Here is a 25360-nt window from a genome sequence, read left to right on the forward strand (position 1 = left end):
AATTTTGATTAATCGAGTGATTAATTAAAATAATAAGATATTGGAGCTCTTTCCCACCTAATTTCAAGGTTTTTTTCCCAAGTTTCTCTCACTTCTCGTTCCTTGGGAGAAGTGAAACTCACATTTCCAGAAGCGAAAGCCTTGTGTGGTCATGAGTTTTCCTTATCAGATGATGCTGTGGAATCCTTTCATCCCAAGGGCCCAAAGAGCTGTTTGTAAACGGCACCCAGTAACTTGCCAGCCTGTGATATATGCTGGCCTCTTCCCTTCTGGAGATCAGGAGACCCAAGGACTGAGCTCCAGTGGTTTGTGCTTGTTGTCACAAGAAGTACAGGCTGGGAGCAGAGCCAGCACCTTCTGACACCCCTTTCACTGCTTTAGCCACAAGATCATTACTCGGCTATGGTCTAGTTTGTTTTTATTCCCTTAGTTTATTTGTATTTCAAGGACTTTAAAGTTGCTTAACCCTACTTCTTCTGGGTGGCAGCCGTTCTGATTTGGGAGGAGAAAAGCGAGTGCAGCAGGCCTCCAAGGGCTGTTCAGAGCCATAAAGAAGCTGATGATTAGTGGAAGTGATTTTGTAGTAAGAGCAGCACAGGCAGCCTTGGGCAGTGCCAGGGGCTCTCCAGGAAAGGGCTGTTTCTCCTGGGGCAGGTGCAGTGGGGCCACGGGACCTGCAGTTCTGCCACCAAAGCCCCGTGCTGGTGCTGGGCTGGCACCACTGCAGCATCACAGCCTGCTGGTGTGGCCTTGGCATGCCCAGAGCCCAGGAGGGAGCTGGGCTCCCTGGAGATGCCCAGGGTGTGGCAGTGAGGGGCACAGCCCGGCTCCCTCCCTCGCTCCGGGCCTGGGGGGCTGTGCCAGCTCGCTCAGAGTGAGGGTCTGCTGAGTGCTGCCCGGTGTCCCTCCCTGCTCCCCGCCCTTTGGCAACCTGCTGCTCAGCTCCTGCTTTTCCTGCCTCCTTCTCCTTCCTCAGATCCAAGTCGGAAAGTTCAACTACACAATTGCCATGCTTCACCTTGGGGGAGGAGAAACCGCCATCATTGTCTCCATCGTTATCTGCAGCATCCTGCTGGTCCTCTCTGTTGTAGGTAAGGGAAAGAAAGAGATGTTTCCAGGCTGTGGCAAGGTTTTTCTCTCTGCATGTGGAGGCGTGAGCTCTGAGTGCTGCAGTTGTCCAGTACCTGAAGCTAGTCTGGGTGCAGCAGGTATGGCACACAGCTTGTGCTAGGGCCACAGCTCCCTGCAGCACAGAGCTTTTCCTGGCTGAAACCACAGCTCAACTCTGTTACTTCAACCTGTGATATTTATAAACTTACCCTTTTCCCCAAATACTTAGTAGTTACTATAATACAAAAGAAAGAAGGATGTGAGAAACTGATCTTGGTCACAGCATGGTTGTCCCAGACCATTCTAAAGGTGCTCTTAGGCCAAGATCCTGGCATCAGGAGCAAGCAGTGGCAGGTGCCTGGCCCAGTAGGAAGAGCAGAGCCAGCATCCTTAGCTGCAAATCTGAAGCAGGCACATGAGTGTACGTACCTGGCTGGAAGCTTGCTGCACACCTTTGTCCTTGGGCTAGGGTCCCTGCTCATCACATGCCCAGAATGACTGCGCAGCAAGAAACCTGCCAGTTCACAGCAGATGAGGGCTTTAGAGTAAGGATTTAATTTATTTTTAACAAAGGCTCTAGTGCACCCTATTTACTAGCTGTATCACCCATTATTAGAAACATATTTCTGGAGGCATGGGAAGACTGTCAGATATGAACACTGTAATACAGGTGGCAAACGTCCTCAATTCTGTATTCATTAATCAGCTGGAACACATTAATACACAGTTAAGCTGAATACCGACAGCCCAGACCTAAATTGAAGATGACAGTTACAGCACGATCATTAAATTCCAGCTGGTTCTACTTATTTACAGATAATCGACAACTGCCTGAGCAGATACCAGTCTGGTGGTAGGTGTGAAACCAACTCTGGGTTTAGCTTTCTGCACTTGTGTCAGGGAGAACTGCTCTGATCCCAGTTGCAGCTGCTCCTAAGCCCGGGTCCAAAAGGCTTATTCTCTTCCTCGTTTCCAGCTCTCTTTGTGTTCTGCACAAAGAGCCGCAGAGCTGAGCGCTACTGGCAGAAAACCCTGCTCCAGATGGAGGAGATGGAGTCGCAGATCCGCGAGGAAATCCGCAAAGGTAAGTCACTGTCTGGGTGCCGAGGAACCATGGCTAGGAGCAAGATGTCAGGTTAGCAGGCTTGAAGCAATTCACCTTGTGCTCTGTAGAAGTTTATAGAACTATTTGTAGGAGAATTTCTGTGATCGCCTGTGAGTTTTTACAGGGTTTGGGAATGAGGCTCAGTGGCTGGAAGTGTGGCCCTGCCACTGTCCTGCTGCCTGGCTTGGACAAGCCACTGATCTCCAGTGCCACCAGCTTCTCTGCCCTGGGTTGATGGCCCTTGGCTGTGTCCGAGGGTTGCTTGAAGGTCACACCAACCTTCAGCGTGCTTTCCTCTTGGGCGCAACAGAAACTGCAGCATGCTCCTCGTAGAGCAATGGCAGAAGTGTTCCAGGTGTTGGCACCCGCCACCCCACAGTCCATGATCATGCCACATCAGCTGACATCCTGTGCCGAGGGCACTGGGGCTCCTGGGGCAGAGAATGTTCTGTCAAGCTGGGCAAGGTGTACAGGCTGATGGTTAAACCCCCATGGGAATGTGCTGCTCAGAGCAAACGGCTTCAGCCCCCGCAAGGGCACGGCATGGCAGGGGCAGAGATGGGATGTGCTCTGCTTTCCAGTGCCAGCCTCTCTCGGCTGATGAAGGACTGGGCTCTCACCATCTGTGGGTCTCTTTGTACAAGGTTTTGCAGAGCTGCAGACAGACATGACAGACCTGACGAAGGAGCTAAACCGCAGCCAGGGAATCCCCTTCCTGGAGTACAAGCACTTTGTCACCAGGACGTTCTTCCCCAAAGTAAGGAGACAGCGCGTGTCACGGGCTCCTCATTGCTCCCAGATATGTCCCACCCAGTTTAGGGCTCTGCTACAGGGCCTTTACAGTGTCACAAAATCATTCCACTGTTATGTATTTACTTGTCACATATTTCAACCTTAATTATCATCAGAAGTGGAGCCGCACCTCCTGGGGTGTCACACAAGATCGGGCTTGCTCGCACATGACAGAAGCTGGCGGCAGCTGCCCCAGGAGTTGCTCTGGCTTCCTGTTTGGGGCCATTGCACACCTCCTGTGAAAGAGCTCTCACACAATTACAGTGCTGGGGTCTCCTCCCGAGGGCTCCAGTGTCACCCCACTCCATTCAGCAGAGGCTGAAGGGTGGCTGAGGGGTGAATTGGCAATCAGGAGAGGGGCTTTTTGTCCCATGCAGGGTGCCCCCAAGCATTCCCAGCAGCTCGGCCAGTCCTCGGGAGTTCTTTGGATGTCTCTGTCTCTCCCTGCCTGCCTGTCCAAGGCTGTGTGCGTGGTGCTCCCAGTGGGATGTCCCAGTCTGTGTGCCCGGGTCCTGCAGCAGACGTGCTGGTGCCGCCGCTCAGTCCCCGGCTGCTCCGCCTGTGGCTGTGTGCCCTTCACTGCAGCTGTATTTCACCCCCGAGGCACTTGTGTGTCAGTGCTGAGGACTGAGATGATGATTTATGACTGCAGAGTATTTCATTAGTAGCTATTACTCAGGTTTTTCTGTTACCCAGTCTCCATATCTCTGCACACTAGAGGCTTTAAGATTCAGGCTGGTATATAAGTGCTAGATATTTAAACATTTATCCCATCTGTTTTAAAAGTTACATATGTTGAAACACCCAGAACTCCTCTATTTTGATATAGTCTTCTGTAAAGCTTTCTCTTCTGGGAGTTTTCTAGCTGTCACATTACTCTATTTGCAGTCTTCTTGCCCTCGCAGCCTTGCGTCTGAGCAGACGTCTGCCTCCCCCCATCCTTGTGGTGTTTGCTCATTCAGGAGGCTCTTGCAAAGTGTCTCAAGGCTCCATAAGCCAGCCCTGTGCATGTCTTTGGAATGGGTGGCTTTAGTCCCAGTGACATGTCTCCCCATCTTATTGCCCTGAGGGGCACAGCCCACAGGTGCCCTCCCCTAACGCTGTGCTTGGTTCCAGTGTTCCTCTCTCTACGAGGAGTGCTACATCCTGCCATCCCAGCAGCTCAGCTCGCAGGTGGGCTCCCAGGTGCAGGAAACACATCCACTCCTGGTGGGGGAGTGGAAGGTGAGTAACCCACTAACAGAACCAACACTTTTGGGTGTGGCTAACCGTGAACACAGACCAGCACTGGATCAGCTTTGGCTGGCTGAAGAAGGCAGATCTGTGAATCTGCTCTTGTGGAGAAGCGTTGGCCTGGGATCCTTCCTGGCTCTGTAACCCTGAGGCTGCAGTAAGGTTTCCCTAGAACTTCTGAAAGCTGACCAAACCCAGCCCTCTTCACCTCTCCTTGTACAGCCACTAATTGTTTTGTTAGCCCTCAGCCACACTTGCTCCATCTGTCTCCTAGTGGGGCGCCCCAAACTGGCCCCAGTGCTCCAGGTATGCTCAGGAGTGCTGAACAGAAAGGAATGGCCACTGCCACTGACCCAGCTGGTGTTCCTTGCCAGCAAAGCTGCTGGCTGTGTCAGGTAGAGGGAAGGGCTCTTCTGCGTAGTATCTCTGTGCTCAGTAGGGGTGTCCCTGCCCTCAGGAGGGATAAAATGTGGAGGAAAACAACAAGCAGGGCTTTCTTAGTCTGCCTTCTAAATTTTTGTTCAGGTTCCTGAGAACTGCAGACCCAACATGGAAGAAGGAATTTCTCTGTTCTCCACCTTACTCAACAACAAGCACTTTCTCATCGTATTTGTCCATGCTCTCGAGCAACAGAAGGACTTTGCTGTCAGAGACAGGTACAGGCTTCAGAACCAAAGACTTGTCTGGGACTGTGTGTTTCAGTGGATGGTTGAGTCACACTTGCCTACACATTTCTGCTAGAGATGGGTGGCCCTAAACCCTGAAGAGCACTCACTGATTTGGCAGTAAGAGTGTGCAAGCTGACCTGAGGTCCTGCAGCACTGAATGAGGGTTGGAATTTCTAACACCATTAAGAAGGCTCATGAATAGTGTCTGAAAGACTGCCTTTGTGTGTTGGGTATTTTAGTGCCAGTCAGCACTTCAGTCTCGTTGGGGCTTGAGTCCTGTATCATTCTGTGTTTCAGGTGTAACCTGGCCTCCCTGCTTACTATTGCACTGCATGGGAAACTGGAGTATTACACCAGCATCATGAAGGACCTCTTGGTGGATCTAATAGATGCTTCAGCTTCCAAAAACCCCAAGCTTATGCTGAGGAGGACAGAATCTGTGGTGGAGAAGATGCTCACCAACTGGATGTCCATCTGCATGTACAGCTATCTCAGAGTAAGAGAACCAGTCCCTGCTGTGGTGGGAGCAGGGATGAGGGATGCAGGGGGTAGTGTAGGACCTGACACTTGCTAGCAGTGCCACTCAAATGGTCGCTAGCACTTGGCAAACTGAATGATTCACGTGTAGGAAAGCAACCTGAAGCTCAGTTGTTTCTCCAGTTCTGCCCAGGATTTTGGTGAGCTTAGTCTTCATGGTAGCCAGAGCATGGATCAGCATTTTCACTGTGCTTGAGAAGAGCCATAGGGGACTGAAAAATAAGCAGAGTGGCTGGAGGTTTTGGGCCCCACGTGGTTTTGTGCTGTTTCTGTGGCCAGTCAGTGTGTCTGCCTCGGGAGGCTCAGAAGGGCCGAGGGCACCACGGCAGGGGCTGCTCTGTGTCAGTGCCCACTGGTGTGTGGGGCCTCTTGTGCAGAGGCATCCTCGTGGTTCTGCACAGATCTGAGCAGGAGAGCTGGGGTGTCTGTCCCAGAAGGCTGAGGTCTTCTCTTGGTAATGAGCAGGAAAATGTTTGGCATCTCAGAGCCATCAGCAGTCCATCTGCTCAGTGCTTTATCTCCAGCATTTGCCAATTCTGTTTGGAATTCCCCAGAAGAATTGAGCAATAACTTAATTGATTCCACAGCAGTTAATTGGAGGATACCCCATTATGCCCACGGGAAGAGCCTTGAAAAAGCCTTTGAAAAAATCTCTTTTCCCAAAGTGTCTACATCCACAGAAGTGGTTCTGTATTGTCTGCATACATATTGTGATGTCTTCTTATCCCAGATGATCACTTTTTGTCCTAAAGCCAGTGGTTTTGTAGTTCATAATCTTTCATTCTAGCCGACACAGTTAGCCAGTCTAATAAAAGAAGAGTTACAGGAGTGGATGAGGATGACTGTGCCAGTGTAGCCCGGCTACCCAGCTTGTAAGGATAGAAAAGAGGAAATCAGTAATTTTTTTTTTAATCTTCAGATTTTGTGCCTGTAGTTAACCACTGGAGAAAAAAAAAGTGCTGATTTTCCCTTTTGGGGAGGGGAGACCACATGTGAGGCATCTGATCCAGCTCCAGCTTGTGCTAAAAATGGACATTGTGCAAGAAGGCTTTCTCAGGGAAAAAAGAAAAAGAGGAAAGTGGAGCCTTATCACGTGGGCCTGAAGGCTTGAGCACATTACACGGCTCACTAATGGAGAGGAGCTCCACATGCAGGCTGGGCTGGGGCCGGGGGGCTGTGGCTGTGCCCGGGGGGCTGTGGCCGTGCCCAGGGGCTGTGGCCGTGCCCGGGGGGCTGTGGCCGTGCCCGGGGGGCTGTGGCCATGCCCGGGGGGCTGTGGCCATGCCCAGGGGCTGTGGCCGTGCCTGGGGGCTGTGGCCGTGCCTGGGGGCTGTGGCCGTGCCCGGGGGGCTGTGGCCGTGCCTGGGGGCTGTGGCCATGCCCAGGGAGCTGTGGCTGTGCCCGGGGGTCTGTGGCAATCCCCAGAGCTGGGCAGTGCTGCTGTGAGCTGTGGGCTGTGAGCTGTGGACTGTGAGCTGTGGGCTGTGAGCTGGCTTCCCCCAGCCTGCAGAGCGAGGATGAGAACAGGGTATGGTGGGAGCAGGGCTGTGAGGTCCTGTGAGGTGACTGGGTCCTTTGCAGAGTTGCTGGGCTGCTGGCTGAATGTGCATTTTCATCCACCTGCAGCAGGTTCTTGGCAGGGGCTGAGGCTACACGCTGTGTTTGCAGTCCCCTCCAGGGCTCCCATGTCCAGCCTGAAGCCATGGCACTGCAGAGCGCTGCTGCAGCCTCCTTCCCATCTCTGAAAGCAAATGCACAATCAAGTTGATTTCCAGGAGACTCTGATATCTCACATGCTCCACAGTGACGGTGGGATCAGAGGCGACACTGAGCTGCTCCTGAAATATGAAAAGGGAAATAAATTGATCAGACAGGAGTGTCTGGAGAGAAAATTTATCCCAGGTGACACAAGCCCAGCTGTGCAAAGGGACAGGAGCTTGATCCAGATCAGCAGAGCTGGCATCTTCCCCACCACACAAATGAGGACGGAGCTGCTGTGGTGGAACAGACAGCACCTCCTTCCACACGGCTGGTGTCAGCTCAGGGCTGTGATGTAAATGGCAGTGATAGCCAAAGGCCTCCCATGTGCCTTGTGTTCCTAAGGATCAAACTCTGCTGCCTTCGGAGAGGCATTTCTTGGTTAAAAAGAAGGCTTGCCTGCCTGTAGCTCTGCTCTGTCAGACATGTGATGATGGGCCTGGTTTTCATTCCTGAATTATCCCCATTAATCACAATGTCTATTTGAAACAGCTGCTGTGAAAGTCCCCGCCGTTGTGCAGTGGAAAAATTCCAAGTGCTTGTATTTTCCCTTGTAAGTCAACGCTACATGCTCAAAACATTTGTTTCGCATTAATGCTCTGCCTAACAGCCCGTCCATTTGTGTTTTGGGGGAAAATGATTTGAAGGAGCTGTCTTCAGCTGGGAAGGAGCTGCTGGCCACAGGCATTCGTGCCTGCACATGTGGAGGGCACCTGAAGGCGATGGAGTCCACTGGCAGGGCTGGCTCAGTGTGGGAGGGGTTGGGATGGGCTGGCAGGGGCTTGCTGCGAGGCACGGGGGCTCAGAGGAGACCTGCAGCATTTGCACAGTCAGTGCAGAACTCTGTGGCTGCAGAACTGAGTGAGAATCGTAGATGAAATGGTCCCCGTCTCTACTTTGTGCTACAGTTTTGGTGGAAAAAGCTTTTAAAGAAAGCCTTCTCCATGAGCTACCATGGTACCATTGTGCCTGGCTCCTAACAGGGTTGGGGAGTTAAAGGAAAAGTAGGGTTCTGGAATTTGGCTTTTATGTCTGGGTCCAAGCTTACCCAAGTTTTGCATGTGGGATGGAGGTTTTTCATTTCACAGAATGCAAACAGATAATTGTCCCAAATTTAGCAGGCGCTTATGATAAGCAGCTGTTTTCTGTGCTGTTCCTACCCTAGGCTCACCAAAACATTTTGGAAATGGCTGTAGTGTGTTCCTGGGAGGACATCTATAATAACTTGTCAGAGTTGTGTTAATAGGGCAGCAGCATGTGAATCCAGTCTGTGCTCTAAACCTTTTTGTTTTCCCAAGCATATAAAACCGAAGCCCTCCCACGCTCCGTGTGCGTGGAACAGTTCAAGTCCTGCCAGCCTGAACTGTGCTTTCCATTACTGCAGTTATTTCAGTGCCCTGGGTGGCTTTAAGGGCCCATAACAGTTCAGTCAAAAATGAAAATGAAGTCTCATTAAAATACATTCACAATAGGAGGAAAAAAAGGCCCCAGACTGTGTTTTTTTAAGTATTTTTTTGTCCTGAATCAGCACTGATCTCTTCTGGTTAAACTTCCTTTCTCCTAACTAGCCAAGTCCAAAGACAGTTTTGATTCCTTTCCAGATGAGTTTTCCGAACAATGCTGGAGGTTTCACAAGTTTGCCATTTTATCTCTAGTCCCTGCCTGCCAGCCCTTCTTTCCCCGCTTTGAAATTCGCTGTCTGATTAGCACTTTTGCAGATTTCCCTAACATCCCACGGTTCCTGAGCCTGAAAGCCAAAAAGCCAAACCGAAATAGCATCTCGGCGGAGGAGCGCTGTGTGCAGTGGAGCTGCGTCCCTGTGGGGACATCTGGCCTGGGCCAGTGCTGCCCGTGCACCCCGCAGGGGGCTGCAGTGACCCCCAGGGCAGCCTCGTGTGAGCAGGGGGGTGCCCCAGGGCCAGCCTGGCCCACGCAGCCCATGCTCATTGCAACCCATGACAGCTCCCATATCAGCAGGACTCGCCCTTTTTAAGGTTTCTGGAGACTGCAGTCTCCCTGTGGCTGGAGCTGCCCGTGGCAGGGATGGGAAGGCTCCAGAGCCCAGCCCTGAGTTTAGCCTCAGGTTTGTCCCTGCTGAAATGGGACACAAGCAGGGTTCCTGTTGGTAGCATGGCCAGTGTCAGAGACTGATGATCCCATCTGCAGGGATAGCCCGTGGTGTCCTGCAATTTGCAGGATGAGGGCAGTGGTACTGCAGCCCGAGGAGATCTCCATGTCAGTGTTGTCCCCTTGTTATATCTTGCTTCTGCCTTTGTCTCCAAAATGAACTCTTTGTGTCTTCTGCACATTCTTCACTCCTTGTGATGCTCAGCTTCTCCACTTCCTGACTCCACACCTTCCTCTCCATTCTGAAAGCCATGCCTTCCTGCATTCCAGCACCCACAGCCCTGCTCTGAGCCCATTTTGTGCTGCCTGCTCACAGGAGCATTGCAGGAATCATTAAACCCCTGCAGCAGACCCAGGGAGCTTCCCAGTATTCATGAAGTTCCCCTTGACAAGGAAGTGAGTGCCCTGCTGGCACAGACGGCGTGTGCCCACTGACAGCCCTGCTCTATCACCCTATCATCAACCACACCAAATGCAGCGCATCCAAATTGACATCGAACTAATTGCTTTAGCAATTAGCAATTTTATAGGGCAATTAGAATAAAAGAATCACCAAGTTTTAATTAAGAAGCAGATTGAACAGGATTTAGCAGTTCCTAGCTGAGAAATATCAAAACCGTGGGGTATCTGTTGTCTTGAGCAGGCTCTCAGATGGCAGGCCTGTGTGTGCAGGGGGGAGGCTCAGAATGCATAAATGTGCAGAATTTGCACTTGCCTCTTTGGAAGGAAATTGAAAGTGAGCGTTAGGGAGAATGGGGTGTACTCTAACACTGAAGAGTTCCTTAAGAAAATAGCTTGTGTTTCCCTTGCACATCAGTGCGGCAGGCAGAAGTGGCTCAGAAATTTGGCTTTAAACTGCGTAGCTGAATCACATCAGAAATAGATGCTCCCTGTTATATTTTTTGTTCTTGCTGCAGGAGTGCCACAGTTCACCTTTCTCCCATGAACTTAGGTTTGATGAATGTAAGGAGTTAAATGGTGTGTTTGCCTGCTGTCACATGGGAACAGCTTGTTGACCTTGATCCTCTGTTTTTCTGTGATGAGGGCTCTGCTGTGGTATGAGAAGTATGAGCGCTGGTTCCCAGAGCCACAGGCCCAGACTGTGGGCTGACTCCCATGGAGTTCAGTTCAAGCCAGGCTGTGCAATGAGGGGTTTGCCTGACATGTTCATTAGAAAGCTGGGTGCCCAAATATCTCTGTTCTTGGGTTTTTGTGCACACCAACCCTGTCTTGTCCTGCTGAGTGCAGCATGTTGTACAGTCTGCACCCTGTCAGATTGCAGGAAGCATCTCTGTAGCACAGTATGCTAGATTCTCCCTGTTCCTGTGTAATTCACATGTAAATTAATGCACATTTGCATTTTGCTGAGTATCATGTGTGCATGTCCCTGCTCAGCACAGCCGTGCATATGCCCCTGCCTTCTGAGCAGCACCCCAGCTCTGCCCCTGAGGCAGCACGGGCTGGCACAGCCCTCGGTGGCATTCCACAGCTCTGGTGCTTGCTGCAGAGCTTGGCTGGGGTGTGTTGATGCTGACAGCTACAGCATCCCCAAAAACGGCCTGCGGCTGTTGTTGGCTGTTGTGTCCTCTTCCCCATCTGCGCTGTCATGTTGCCACAAGTCTGAAAACTTCTGAGCAGCCTCAGAGAGAGGCAGGTGGGAGCTGGGAGGCAGTGGCGCCCACCAGGTGTTTGCAGCACCTGGGGTGGACTCGTCCTGCTCCCTGGTGTGCAGAGGCACCTTCACTGTCCACACAGAGCCTGTCCCTGCTGTGCTGCTGATGGACCTGTCACGAGCAGGTCCAGTTTGCTGACTTGGTCTTCTTTCTTTTCCCCAGGAGACAGTTGGAGAGCCCTTCTTCCTGCTGATCTGTGCCATCAAACAGCAGATTAACAAGGGTTCCATCGATGCCATTACAGGGAAGGCCAGGTACACCCTCAACGAGGAGTGGCTGCTGAGGGAGAACATAGAGGCAAAGCCGAGGGTGAGTAGCCATGTGCTGCAGCTTCCCCAGAGCTGGGCTGAGAGGGAGATGCCATGCTCACAGCGTTTAGGTCTGCACAGCTGCTGAGAGGAGGACCCACCCAGACAAAAAGAGGAGAGGGTTTCTTATAGAAAGAGTTGCTCTCCTTGCCCTGCAGCTTTGGGCTGCAACTGAGGCAGTAGCTGTGCCTCCCTGGTCTCTGAGCAGGTGTCTGTGGCAGCCTGTAGGCGCTCACAGCTGCCTGTCTTGCTGTCCAGGAGCTCTCAAGGGCTCCCTGCACTGCAGCAAACCCATCCTGCAGCAGGCTTAGCACTGGTTGAGCATGGATCCCGTTGCATCAAGCAGAGGCTGAGCAATGAGCTTTGGTGGTCCTGTCAATCACCAGTTGGAGCCAAGCAAGTGAGGACACAGCTGGTAATGGGGGCTGACCCTTCCTCCTGCCTGTGGTGGTCAAACCCCATTACTAAGACAACACGAGATGGGGCTGCTCTGTTGCTCCCTGAGTTCTCCCACCTTGATCAACAGAGCCCTCAGTCCCTGGGGCTGTAAATCAGTGTTTCTCATGCTGTAAAGCATCGATGGCCACATTAGTGCAGCCTGATTTCCATCAGCATGGGGCCCAGGGCACACCAACCAGAGCTGTGCAGACACCACAGGTTCCAAGCATTCTTGGGAGCCAGCAGAGCCAGGCAGATTGTTCCTAACACGGCCCTAACACAGCCTCTCCCTGCAGAACCTCAATGTCTCCTTCCAAGGCTGTGGGATGGACTCCCTGAGTGTCAGAGCCATGGACACGGACACACTGAGTCAAGTGAAAGAGAAAATTCTGGAGGCCTTCTGCAAGAACGTCCCCTACTCCCAGTGGCCAAGGGTGGAAGACGTTGACCTCGGTAAGGACCAGGTGCAGGGCACCAGCCACTCTGTAAAAACAGATGAAGCACCTGTAGTTGTGCAGCAGCTGTTGGTGCCTGTCAGAGCAGTGGGTGAAGCAGCACGGACAGGAGGGCAGACACCAGGGCAGCCATGCAGTCCCAGACCCCCTTGCCCTGCCTCCTTCGGGCTGGGGTCTCACTTCTCCCCTCTCTGTGTTCAGAGTGGTTTGCCACCAGCACCGACAGCTACATCCTGCGGGACCTCGATGACACCTCGGTGGTGGAGGACGGCAGGAAGAAACTCAACACGCTGGCACATTACAAGGTAAAGCCAGACCCCTCAGGGGAGCCCTGCCTCCCCGGGGCCTGCCTGGCCTCCAGGGCGAGCTGCGGTTCCCCTCCAAAACGGGATCATCAGGAACAAGCAGAGAGGTTGCCATAGCTCCGTGAGAGCTTCCAGGGAATAGACATCTGCCCTGGCGAGAATCTCGTTAATATTGCAACACACAGAAACTAATTAACACTCTTCATGCAAAACAAGTTATTACTGACAACAGAAAGAGGGGGGGAAAAAGCTCTTATTCCCAAGGGCCACCAGCCTGGCTGATTAGTATCACTGTGCTCTTGATCCGCACTCCTGCTGAAATTGCAGCTACAACTGTCAGTGCCTGAGAGCAGGGGCTAGGGATACCATCGAGGCAGTGAGGCCAAAAATATGAGGAAACATGGTGAATCAGATTGTTTTCTTGACTGTTTTTCTGTTTAAAATTAAATGAAACCAGAAATACTTAACGATTTTCATATTCCCTGGTATGCCTGGAAGCGTAATCCTCCCTGGTGTGTAGCCGTGCCTGGAAAACAGAAGTGGAGCTGAGTGCTGATGGCGTGGTTATCGGGGCAGCAGCCGTGCCGCTGGCACGCTGCCCCCAGCACAGCGCCTGCGCCAGCCCCAGGCTGCCACCACCCCTTCTCCCTTGGGGAATCGCAAACCAGCCCCTGCACAGCCAAACTCTCCTTCCTTTCCAAATTACCTGGTGTCCACATCCAAAAATGTACCTTAGATACATGTATTTGCCCAATTCCCATCGGGTTTGAGAGCCTCACTGTCTTGTAATTGTATTGAAAATTCCCTTTCCACATAATGAGGGACGGGGGCAGAGCAGGGCAGGTTCAGGGGATGTTTGTGGCAGAACTATGATTGCACCAGCATCCCCCAGCTCCTGGGATGTCCACAGGAGCAGGGAGGCACTGATAAGGCCCCTATCATCAATGTGTGCTCTTCCCTTCCTGCACAGATCCCTGAAGGGGCATCCCTGGCCATGAGTTTGACGGACAAGAAGGACACCACGCTGAGCAGAGGTAACATCTCACTCCTCTTCCCTGCTGCTGATGACTGGGCAGGAATGCTTGCATTGTCAGGGTGGTCTCTGGCTGGGGATGCTGGAAGACACTGCCAGCCCCCGTTCCTGGGGATGCAGTGGCTCTAAACGTGTGCTGTCCAATCTCCTCCCTCTGCCTCATGGTGCTCTCCCAGCCCTCAAGGTGTTTGCACCTTTCCATCTCACACCCTCACTGGGAGCTGGCATCCAATCTGTGCTGACAGAGTGAGAAAAAGGAAGAATCTGAAATCACTTGGTTGAAAAAGTCCTCTCCCTCCCAGTTACATATATTCAGTCCTTTGCCAGTGCATTTCTAGGTTTCAGGCTGTGCTGAATGAAAACAGACCAAGTGAGACAAAAATCCACATTAAACAAAGAATTTCAAACCCTGTTTCCAGGCTGCCTCCAGAGAGCCTGGCTCTCCAGGAGTCCTTTGCCTGCTGTGGCAAGGAGCTGCCCTGGTGCTGAGGCTCGGAGTAATCCTGGTGGTGTGGGGCACAGCAGGGCACAGCAGGGCTTCACAGTGCAGGAGTGCCCCTGTGCTCACCCTGCTCTCGTGCCCTCTTGAGTCTCTCTTAAAATATCCCTCAGGTCCCCCTTAAAGTATCTCCCAGGGGACTTTGTCACAAGCCTGATAATGCCATAAACAACCCCAAAACAAGGAGAAACGGTGAGATCACTTGTGGTTGATAACACCAACTTGGTGTTGGGATTCCTGGGGTTCAGATGCCTCTTGACATGGAGGTCACCAGTGTAGGTGGATTTCAGTTTGGGCCCCCCTGACTGAGCCACTGTGTCTCTCTTCTTTTTCACAGTGAAGGATTTGGACACTGAAAAGTACTTCCACTTGGTAAGTACCCCTCTCCTGGCTGCAGGGATGATGGCTGCATGTGGGGGCTGCTGATACTAAATTATTTCTGTGGGCTGTAGTGCAAGTTGTGATGAACAAGCTGCATCAGGGCTCATTAGTTCTCTTCAGCAGGGTTCAAAGAGGCACAGAAAGGTGATCTGTAGATAAGCTTTATCTGTAGATAGACTGAGGGACATGATAAAGAATTACTGGGATGGCAGAGAAGGTGCTGTGTCCGATGGAGCTGCTGGCAGCACAGAGAGCTCAGGGGCGAGGTCAGAGCGTGGCACAGTGTCAGTGGTGGCGTCCTGACACCTCGGCTGTCACCTGCTGGGAGCTCCTGGCATCCCGCCTGCTTCCTGGGCTCAGCAGGCCCGTGGGCTCCTGCTGCTGCACCGTGCTGGAAGTGCCAAGTGCTAAGTGCTGCTAAAAGCTGTTATGAAAAAAGGTGTCATGGACAACAACAATATTTTATAGTCTGGTTTGAGGCTTTTTTTCTCTGCAAGCATTTCCATGCTCAAGTAGAAGCACACATGCACACACACACATGCAGAGCAAGGAGGGAGAAGGGATGGGAAGCCAACTGTTCGCACGTGAAACAATGCCAAGATGGATGTCAGTTGCTTGCTTTGTCATTATAGAGAATAATTCACTGACCTAACCAGTGGAATATTCATTTTTGTTTTGAAAAAGCCAGCATTCCTACATACTGTGCTTTTTCCAAATCCAAGCAAAGCTGGTTTCTGCAGAAGCCATGGGCACTGCTGCTGGGAGCCCAAGGTGCAGTGCAGCCCAGTGGGGCAAACAGGCCAGCATGCAGAGGAAAATGGATGGGTTCATTTCCTTCATCTAGGGTGAGAGGGGCAATAAAGAGCAGAGGAGAAACAAATGTCATAAAAATTAGTATTATGGATCACTTTTTTTAAGCCATATAAGGGTGTGTTTATAAAGCAGTAACTGCTTTTTAATTGAATTTTATATGCGGTTGAAATTCTATGCTGGAAGGAAAATTTAGTGGGATGCTTTCAGGGAAGAGGGCTCTGACCATGTGCTTTATCTGGAACCAGGTTCTCCCAACTGACGAGTCAGTGGAACATAAGAAGTCCCACAGACAGAGCCATAGGAAGAAGGTTCTTCCAGAGATCTACCTGACACGGCTGCTCTCCACCAAGGTAGGAGCTGGGCCGCCCCCGTTCTTGGCAGGTGGGATTGTCTGTGGTCTGTAGGGAAAGCCTGCTCCAGGGAAGGAGCCCTGCAGGGCTGGCTGCTCCCCAGAGGCAGTGGGACCCCTCTCCTGCATGGCTGGAGCATGTTTAGTGAGGCTGTCGGGCTCCTCGGGTCCCTCCAGCTTCCCAGTGCATCCTTGCTGTGTGCGATGCCCCGCAGGATCTCCCTGCAATGGACTGGCGTCTGTGCAGACTAAAGGGATTCTGGCTGCCTCAGGGCTTGAGATGCATAGCTGAGACCTGAGGCCATCTCCCCAGAAAGAGATGCTGCTGGGACAGGAGATGGAGAGGCTCAGCTGTGGGAGCAGGAGAAATGTCTGTGTGATCTGAGGTCAGATCTGGCCCATCTTTAATCCCAGCATGGTGCCTCCCTGAAGCAAAGATCACAGGGATGGCCAGCAGTCTCTAGTCTTCTCTGTCTGTGGTGTACAGACCAAGCACAGATGTGAGATCCCAGCAGTAAGAAAGAAAATCTTGATGCCAAAAGAAATTAACCCTAAATGCAAATTTACCATATCACTATCCACTAACAAACTGTTCCCTCCCTGCTTCGGCATCCCCTCTCTCTTCTGACCTATCCAACTGGCAGCAAAGGGTTTCCCCTGGTGGGCAGCAGTCCCAGCCCCTCTGCTGTTCTCCTGGGCTTGGGTGCTGCTGCTCTCCCCAGGGTCCACTGTGTCCTTGTCCTGCAGGGGACACTCCAGAAGTTCCTGGATGACTTGTTCAAAGCCATTCTCAGTATCCGAGACGATAAACCACCCGTGGCTGTGAAGTATTTCTTTGACTTCCTAGAGGAACAGGCAGAGAAGAGAGGCATCACAGACCCTGACACTCTGCACATCTGGAAGACCAACAGGTTTGGAAAAGGAAATCTTTCTTTTCTTCCTTCCATCTCTTGGGAGCAGCAGCTGCAAAACCCTTGTGTCCTGCACTAATCATTAGATTGCTATAAGTAGAAGAGGGACTTGGAAAACAGGGAGGGTGGCAGAGAGGGCTGTGAAAGATGAAGCCAAACACAGGATTGGAGAGCTTTGAACAAATATGAAGCCCAGGGGAACGGTGAGCTGAAAGAGGAGGCATGGGCAGACAAAAGGCCGAAAGAACTGGCACACACAAATAATGAAGGGAGAAATAGGATGATGGCAGACAGCAATGGTGTCAGCTGCAAGCACTGGAGATCTGAGACAGAGTCCAAGACCACGTCAGGTCTTAAAAATGTCATGGAAATTTTAAAACCCACATATTTGGATCCTTTTCATTTCTTTTTCTGCCTTTCCAGCCCTTTAGTGGCACTTTTCCTGCTTAGGTCTGTAACCAGGCTGTCTCCAGGGTGTTGAGGGGACTCCAGGAGCAGGTGCTGGGACAATGGCCTGCTGGTGAGCACCGCAGCAGTGGCACCCGATGGAGTGGTGCTGAGGGACACGAGCAGCAGCAGTGGGGTGGAGGAGCCAAAGTGAAGGGGAAATAGTGCAGGAAAGAAACCAGAGGATTTAAATAAAGAGAGCAGGGAGCTTGGAGAGAGTGTCAAGAAGAGGCTCAGCAATTTGAAGATGGTGGAGACAGGAACTGTTTCCAGCCCAATGTGTGAAAACTAAAACCAAATTTTACAGGGAAAGCAGGCATGCAGATGCAACCATTGGGCAACAGATTTGCCTACCCTTTATTACCTTCACAGTCCTGTAGAGCCAAGACTTAGAGCGGTTTTCACCTCTCAGCTGCTGTGGAGGGTAGGAGGGGTGAGCAATAGACTGAAGCTGTGTTGTGGCCAAATCAGCAGTGAAATAACTGGAGAAAATGATGAGAAAACAGAAAAAAGACAGACCAAATGTGTTTTGTGGGGCTCACTATCAGAACCAGATGATGGGTTAGTGTCAGGAAGGACACCATTGCACCAAAGAGCAGCAAGTGGGGAAGCCTGACTCAACAGACCCACACGGGCAAGGCTGCTGTGCCTCTCTGGGCCTGCAGCTGCTGGGAGCTGCTGAAGGAGCAGGGCCGTGTGTGTGCCACATCCTCCAGCCTGAAAAAACATCTGGAGAGTGAAGGTGTGTCCCTGCCCCTCTATCAAGGCAGGGGTCTGTACCGGGGGTCATTAAAAAGCAGAACTCATCTTCTCAGCTTTCCTCTCTACTACTCCCTTTCTATACACTATCTTTCCTGCATTTCCACCCCTCTTCCTCTGGTACACAAAAATTCATCTCGTGTGTGTCCCCGGATCCTTCCTTTGCAGCCTACCACTGAGGTTTTGGGTCAACATCCTGAAAAACCCCCAGTTTGTGTTCGACATTGACAAGACAGACCACATCGACGCCTGTCTGTCTGTGATCGCCCAGGCCTTCATCGACGCCTGCTCGCTCTCGGACCTGCAGCTGGGCAAGGTACCTGCAGCGAGGGCTCCTGCCGGGCACCCACGGGCTGGACCAGCTGGGGCAGGGCCTGGCAGAGGGCACCGGCCCGCAGTGCCATGGCCAGCTGGGGCTGGGCTGGGCTCAGCACACCAGCGCACCAGAGCCTGCTCCAAGCAAGCACAAGGCTGCAGCAGCCAGCTCCATCTCCCACCCTCGGGCCCCACGCACAGGCCCGCGGGGCTGGCTGGCTGGAAGACATCCCATGTGCATTCTCTTTTCTCCCACTGCCTTGGCTGAGCACAGTGCTGACATTTGAAACTTCCTGACATAAAAAAGTTTTATTAAGAAATGCTGTAAATCCCCCCCACTGCCCCCAATCCCAGAGGCTGGTGGTGACAGTGTGTGACTTGGGGGACACCCTGCGGTGAGGGGGTGGGCGCTACACCCCCAGCCCCAGAGCTGCAGGAAGCCTTTGCTGGGAGAGGTTAATGCTGGAGGAAGATCTAATGAGTGCTTGATTTTTTGTTTGTTTGGGTTTTGGTCTTTTTTTTTGCATGTGTTACGAAACACCTACAATTTGTCCTTGTCAAGTGGCAGATGAGGGGAAGAGGGGTCAGCTGGAGTCAGACAACAGATGGAAACACTTCTCTGGAATACAATAGTATAAGTGAATGAATTGTTGAGTAATGTGGGAAGAATAAACCCTCAGCATAAAAATCAGCTTGCATGTACACGCAGTGTATAACTGAGCATTTTCCAGACTGGATTCTTCCCTTGGTTTCAGCACGTTGCTCTTGATACTGCAAATGTGAGAGCAGACTCAGTCCATACATCGACAGTGCACAAGCAGTTAAGAAATCAGTGCCCATCTCTTCATCATAGAGGCAAATCAGACGTAAATTAAAAAATAACTTAGAAAAGAGGCAGCAGAGTTTTCCTTCCTGTTTCCAAGGGGAAAAAATAATGCTATGAGCAGGCTCTCTGTAAGTTGGCCATAGTCTCACAATGCCTTGTCAGTGGGTTGGAAAATAAACTGCTGTGGGATCTGGTGCCCGTTTCCTGTTTCCCCTGCAGCATTAGCCAAGCTACAGATTGCAGCAGCAGATTGGAGTCACCCCAGGCTCCCCTATTCCTGCCTGGCAGAGCCAAGTATGCTGCCCGTGAGCAGAAGCCACCACTCCCTGCCATCAGCAGGTCCTCTCCCCTCTCCACCTGTCAGAGCACTGGGGAGCAGTCCCGCCACTGGTGTCGGGATGGCAGGACAGGACGTGGTGATCTCACTCCCTTTGGTGTCCCCAAGCCTGGGGCATTCCCCTTGGGGATGTAACACAGGCTAGTCAGCCAAGTTCATTGCTGGGGTAATGAAATCAGGAGGGCAGGATTGCCTTGAGGTTAAAATTATTCATGCTGTGTTTGCAAGGAGGGCAGCAGGGTTGTGCCTCCACTGGTACAACCCAGTTGTATGGCTGGGAGGTTAAGGCTGCTGTCTTGAAGCTGACATTAATCAAGAGAATTCAGTATTCTCTGTTAATTACTTTACATGCACTCAATTTAGGCCAGGCAGCCTGGATTAGCCAATGCAAAATAAATCAAAGCTACATGAAAAAAATCCAAAAGCAACATTTCAGCTGACGAAGTTCAACTTGTAAGATAGCTTTGTTCTTTAGCTTAAATCAGTGTGGCTGCTCAAGAAACCGCCAGCAGAAGACATGCAGAAGCCCCTCCCTTGTTGCCAATTTCCACGCACACAGCAGCACAGAGCCCAAGTGTTTGATCTGGCACAGGTGTGCTACCTCACCTGCAGAGCATCCCCTGGCAGTAAGCCATCCCACCTGACCCTGGACTTTCTTTTAGCCTGCGCTTGCTGCAAATTAAACCACACACCCATCACCCCCTTCTCTGGCATTGAGCTGATGGGTGTTCAGCCCATGCAAGGGCAGCAGGATGGGGCTGTGTCTCCACAGGCACATGGTGCCCATCCACAGATCCTTGATGTGTCTGAGCTGTTCTGCCATGAGCTGTTCTGTGCCTTGGTGCTCTCCAGCACCACAGTCCTCTCTGGTGACAGCTGGGACCAAAGGCAAAGCTGTTCCCTGCAGCCAGCTGTAGCTGAGGTCCCTATGCGGTGTCAGTGCTTTGCTCTGAAAACAGGGTAAGGTTTTCAGCTGGGAGCAACCCAGCGCCTGAGTTCTGTGTCTCGCTCTCGCTCTAGGACTCCCCGACCAACAAATTGCTGTATGCCAAGGAGATCCCCGAGTACCGGAAGATAGTGCAGAGATACTACAAGCAAATCCACGACATGCCCCCTCTGAGTGAGCAGGAGATGAACGCCCACCTCGCCGAAGAGTCGCGGGTACGTGGGCCGAGAGGATGGGGTTGAGTTTGCAGGCTCAGTGTCCTGCTGGAGCCTGGCAACAGCAGGGAACGCACATAGGCTGCAATCAGCTACTGCTTAGATGCTGGAAGGAGCACACAAAAAAGGATATTGTGCCTGAAACTTCCACACACAAACTTCATCTGACCTAATTCCAAGCATCTTCAATTACTGCCAGAACTGCAGAAAACACCCATGAGTTTGCTTGAGCCTAACTAGCTCTGGCACCACTGGGAATTGAGAGCAAAATTCAGTGCCAAAAAGCCAGGAAGTTTGGACAAGGATTTTTGCAGTCCCACAGCCACCCAGCCAGCTGGCTCCCAGGCACAACTGCCAGGGACAGCCCTGAGTCCCAGGCAGCCAGCCCTGGTACCAGCCTCAAGAGCTGGCAGCCACATTCCAGGTCTGAGTCCTGCCAACTATGCACCACAGGTTCCTCAAAATCAAACCTTCTCACCAGGGTGTTTTAGCTTTGGGCACCAAGCAGGGTTTTTCTGTTGATATTCCGCAGCACAGCTGGTGCACTGTCCCCTCCTGTGAAATGGCTTTGGGCACAGAGGGATATGCAAGTGTGCTGCCTGGCGTGGGTATTTACAACTGGCTTTGAAAAGACCAAGACCCATCCTGATGCAAGCAAATGCACCTTCCTTAAAAATCCAGCTGTACCAATGTGACCATAAGTCAGGCACAACCTGCTTTTACCATAGTCAGTGCCTGCTGGCTGGGCTAGAGCTCACGAGCTCCATCCTGCTCATATTCTCCCCTCTGTTTTCTGTCTTTATAAAGAAATACCGAAATGAGTTCAACACCAATGTCGCCATGGCTGAGATCTACAAATACGCCAAGAGATACCGCTCCCAGGTGAGTGGGGATTACAGCACAGGGGCTCTGGCCTGCCTGGGAAGGGAGGAACCATCGCTGCAGCAACCCTGCAGGCAGACACCTGCCTCCAGTCCCACAAAGCAGCATTGCTGGGCTGTGCATAATTGCAGTACATATGCAATAGATGCATATCCAGATGCACCTACTCTCTGTCCCTTTGCTGGCAACTTCTTGGAAGAGGAGGCTGGCTATTCCCTGCTGATCTCAATGGCATTTAGCTGGACTAAAGAAGGGCTGCCAGATGTATTAGACCCTTTCAGGAGAGCAAAACATGCAGATAAGGTCCACCCCCAAATTAACTTGCACCTGCTGTCCCCGCCCCATTGAGGCAGTGACCCTGGCTGGCTCCTGCCCCCGTGCCACCTTGGGCTGGTGCTGTGCCCTCAGCTCTAGTACAGCAGTGCACTTTGTCATGTACCACTGCACTCCTAGGGACCCTGGGAGAGCAGGGGTGCCCGGGCTGTGAGCACAGGGGCTGTGGGACTGGGTGGGCTCTCACCTTTGGAGCTCTGGCTGGAATTTGGGCTCCGTAGGTCTGGTGGGGTGAGCTGGGCTGGCAGGTGAGCACTCCACGCTGCCTCAGCACCCTGCCTGCCTGTCTCCCACAGATCGTGGCCGCCCTGGACGCAAACCCCACGACAAAGCGCACCCAGCTCCAGCACAAATTTGAGCAAGTGATTGCTCTCATGGAGGACAACATCTATGAGTCCTGCAGTGAAGCCTAGGCTGGCTGCAGCCCTAGAAGTGACCTTTCTTGCAGCACAGTGCCGCAAGGGACCCTGCCTTCAGCTGCAGGCACAGCTTGGTCGTACTCAAACCAGCCTTGTGGAGGGAGTGGGCCTGGCCATGGCTACAAGTTTGCCTCACTTCACAAGTAACCACAAGACACCCTTCTGAGCAGCTAAAACTCTTCTGGTCTGCACTGTGGCACCCATAATTTATTTGCTCTTGCCAGCCAGAAATGGAGTCATGACGCCTGTGGTAAGCTCAGTTCACCACTTTCCCCTTCGTCAGCAGCCAAGCCGTCAGCACTCCGTGCAACCCTGTGCATGGTTCCTCGGGATGGGGCTGCAGAGCCCGGAACAACAGACACAAAGCAGAAGGGTCACCTCAGGGAGTAATGACCACAGACAGCAAAGACCATCATAGCCTGAGCTCCCACTCCATCTCTCCAACATCCTTGTTTTTCCAACATCAGGGACTCTTATGAGCTGTTCACTATCTGCTGCATTCTGTGTATATTTGTGCCTTTTAATTTTTGTACTGTATGTGTAAACATAACCACTCCTCCATCTGAGACTTGGGCAACACAGGGAGCTTGAGGCGGAGACAAAGCAGTTGCTTCCCAAGCAGCTAAGGCAAGGTGAAAGCACTTTATCCCTAGAGGAGACAGCTGTTTGGGAGCTGCAGGGAGCCCAGTGTGTGCTGGCACGGGAAGGGCTGTTCCCCTTTCCTGGCTGTGCCCCAGGCTCATGGGGGCTGGAGCTCAGCAGGGAGGTGAGCACTGCACAGCCCACTAGCCGGGGGGCAGCGGCTGGGGAAGGAGCTGGCCCTCACTGCTGCCCGCCACGCTGGCCCCACATGTGTCCATGGCACTGCAGCCTTGGTAACACCGTGTGTGCCCGTGCCAGGGGCCTGCTGACAGCCCTGTGACAGCTGCTGCCCACCACGCTGGCCCCACACGTGTCCATGGCACTGCAGCCCCTCAGCCACAGTAACACCCTGTGTGCCCGTGCCAGGGGCCTGCTGCCAGCCCTGTGACAGCGGCCTCAGGCCACACGCAGGGCAGACACCAGAGAGCATTGTCTCTGCCCCTCCCTGGGACCATCACCAGACACGAGGCCAGTCCTGCAGAGGTGTCTCCTGAAGCAGCCTGTTCTGCTTGCTTTGGGCCAGCCTGTGGCTGGTACCTGAGGGCAGCCAGGGCAGTGGGGCTTGGCTGCATGGCCGGCCTGCTTTCAGCCCTGAAGGGCAGAGGGACTGGGCCCAGCTGCTGCACTGCCCAGCCCGGCCATGACACAGGCCAGCAGAGCATCTCCAGCACCCAGAGCTGCAAACCAAGGCAGAGCATGTCCCAGCTCAGGCTGGGGGCACTGAGAGGGCCCCAGGGGCAGACAAAGAGAGCTTGCCTGAGACTAGACACCCCAGTGCCACCCTGCCAACCCAGCTTGGTGCCTGTGGTCCCTCCTGCAGCCTGGGGAGCTGTGACCACTCTGGTGTCCAGTGCCACACAGGCCCTGTGCAGGCTGGACGTGTTCAAACCAGCATCCCTGCATGGGCAAAGGCTGCTGCCCACAGGCTGACCACCCCAGCTACCACAGGAAACAAACACAGTCACTACCTCACTGCAGGAGGGTGTAAGGGAGCCTCTGGTAGTCATCCAGCTGGCTAGGATGCATTCTGGCATTGGATGACTTTGTCCACTAAAACACCTGGGTGATTCACTGCCATGGACAGGTGGTCTCCATTCCATCATTTCCAGTAATGCCACAATTGTCAGAAACCAGAACATCAGAGTTGTGTATGTGTACATAGATATCTATTTTAAAACAAACAGTAGACTTTATCCAGTATGTTAAAAAGTGGGGAGGGAGGGAAAGGGGAAGAACAGAGTTTTTTTTTTTAAGAGAATTACAAAAAAAGTACTTACACTGTGGAGGTCTCAATGTCTTTGCTGAGGATGTGGCTTCAGAATAGAAACTCTAAGAATGTAGCTGGGCTACATTTTATTTTGAAACTGATTTCACAAAAATTTCTTGATGTTTTTGTCTTTTAGAAACTGTGAATAGCTACCAGAGATGTAGGCAGGCCCAGCACAAGAAAGGCCAGGGTGAGAAGGACCAAGGTAGCAGAGAATGTTGAGCTTGATTGGAGGCAGGGAAAGGACCATGGAGCTATAGCCCCATGTTGTTTATTACAGGGAAAGGATACAGGTAAGCCAAGAGTAAGTAGAGTTTGCCTCCAGGTGCTGTGGCTGGGCCATGTATTGGGGCTATTGTTTTATTATTTAATTATTTTCCAAAGCCAAAAAAAGGAAAAAAAAATAAAAAGTAGTTGCTGCAACCATTTAATGAAACAACTTTAGCAGAGGGTTTGTAGTGTTGCCTTGAATCTCCAAGCCCTTTGTATGATGTTTTTAAACTTTGGCACGTGTTGTGGGTGTAGTGCCCTTACCTGCTGTGTAGTGGAAGTGGCAGACTCCTGGCAAAGCCTATCTTTGTAATAAAACAAGGTGCTGAACCTGTGGAGTGCAGTTCCTGCCAAGCACGCGTGGATGACAGCTGCGCAGACAAGTTTTGCACATGCAAGACACACCATGTGTGGGGTCAGCAGCCCAGCGAGGACAGGTCTGTACCTCTCACACACACCACTCCCACAGCCATTGCCCCAGCCCCTTCCTGGAGCAGGCACAGGAGGGCACAATCAGCATGAGGACAGCAGCCCCTGAGCTGCCCAGCGCTGGGCACGTGGGGATCGGTAACCCCAGAGCAGCAGCTGCTGCTCACTTCTGCCAGGTGCCTCCTGCATCAGACTTGAGCCTGCAGCTTCAGCCCCCCAACGCCAGCTGTGGCCCAGGGCCCGTAATAACCACAGCATTGCTAAATCTTCCCCCTGCCCTAGTAAAGGCTCTGCTTTCCACACACCAGAGGGATTTTCTTCCTCCACTAGCAAGTTGACTCTTCGCAAAGCTAAATCCAGCCATTAAATTATCTGACCTCTCAAAGCAAGAGAGCTTTGCATTTCAGACCTGGTGGCTGGTGAGAGGGAGGACACAGTCCCTGCCTGGTGCTGTTGGGGACATTGCCACATGGGTGAGTGGTGCTCTGTGAGCCACCCCCATCTGAGAATCCCGTGAACTCTGCTCAGTTACTGCTGCCACATTCCCCACCCTGTCCCTGGGGGGACACGAGTTCCAGTTCCATTAAAGATAGATCAACGCAGCCAAGGCTGAAGTTTAAGGGAAGCTAGTTTGCTCAGCTCTTGCTTAAGCCCCAAAGCAAGGCCAGGAGCCTTGGAGGGCAATGGCAAGGCCAGTTGCAGATTAATAAAATCCTCTTTAGAAAGAGTTTTACTTCCACTTATTTTCTCCCACCCAGGAGGACTGTAACCCTTTACA

At 52.3% G+C, this 25360-nt stretch overlaps 1 protein-coding gene across 2 annotated transcripts in view; it reads left to right on the forward strand.

Moving 5' to 3' along the window:
- Window positions 1-24483, forward strand: part of PLXND1 (plexin D1) — a 66906-nt gene extending 42423 nt beyond the window's left edge. For both annotated transcript variants that reach the window (XM_064724513.1, XM_064724514.1), the window contains exons 20-36: window positions 977-1091; window positions 2087-2194; window positions 2860-2972; window positions 4124-4231; window positions 4766-4896; window positions 5206-5404; window positions 11166-11312; window positions 12046-12202; window positions 12406-12509; window positions 13480-13543; window positions 14379-14413; window positions 15481-15585; window positions 16332-16495; window positions 17870-18017; window positions 20200-20340; window positions 21148-21222; window positions 21852-24483. In XM_064724513.1, coding sequence (XP_064580583.1) covers window positions 977-1091; window positions 2087-2194; window positions 2860-2972; window positions 4124-4231; window positions 4766-4896; window positions 5206-5404; window positions 11166-11312; window positions 12046-12202; window positions 12406-12509; window positions 13480-13543; window positions 14379-14413; window positions 15481-15585; window positions 16332-16495; window positions 17870-18017; window positions 20200-20340; window positions 21148-21222; window positions 21852-21968 — 2031 coding nt within the window. In that variant the 3' untranslated portion in view covers window positions 21969-24483. The remainder of the gene's footprint in view (window positions 1-976; window positions 1092-2086; window positions 2195-2859; window positions 2973-4123; window positions 4232-4765; window positions 4897-5205; window positions 5405-11165; window positions 11313-12045; window positions 12203-12405; window positions 12510-13479; window positions 13544-14378; window positions 14414-15480; window positions 15586-16331; window positions 16496-17869; window positions 18018-20199; window positions 20341-21147; window positions 21223-21851) is intronic.
- Window positions 24484-25360: the final 877 nt, after the last annotated feature.

Source organism: Zonotrichia leucophrys, chromosome 12 (genome assembly GCF_028769735.1).
Source record: "Zonotrichia leucophrys gambelii isolate GWCS_2022_RI chromosome 12, RI_Zleu_2.0, whole genome shotgun sequence".
In the NCBI taxonomy this organism is placed as follows: domain Eukaryota; kingdom Metazoa; phylum Chordata; class Aves; order Passeriformes; family Passerellidae; genus Zonotrichia; species Zonotrichia leucophrys.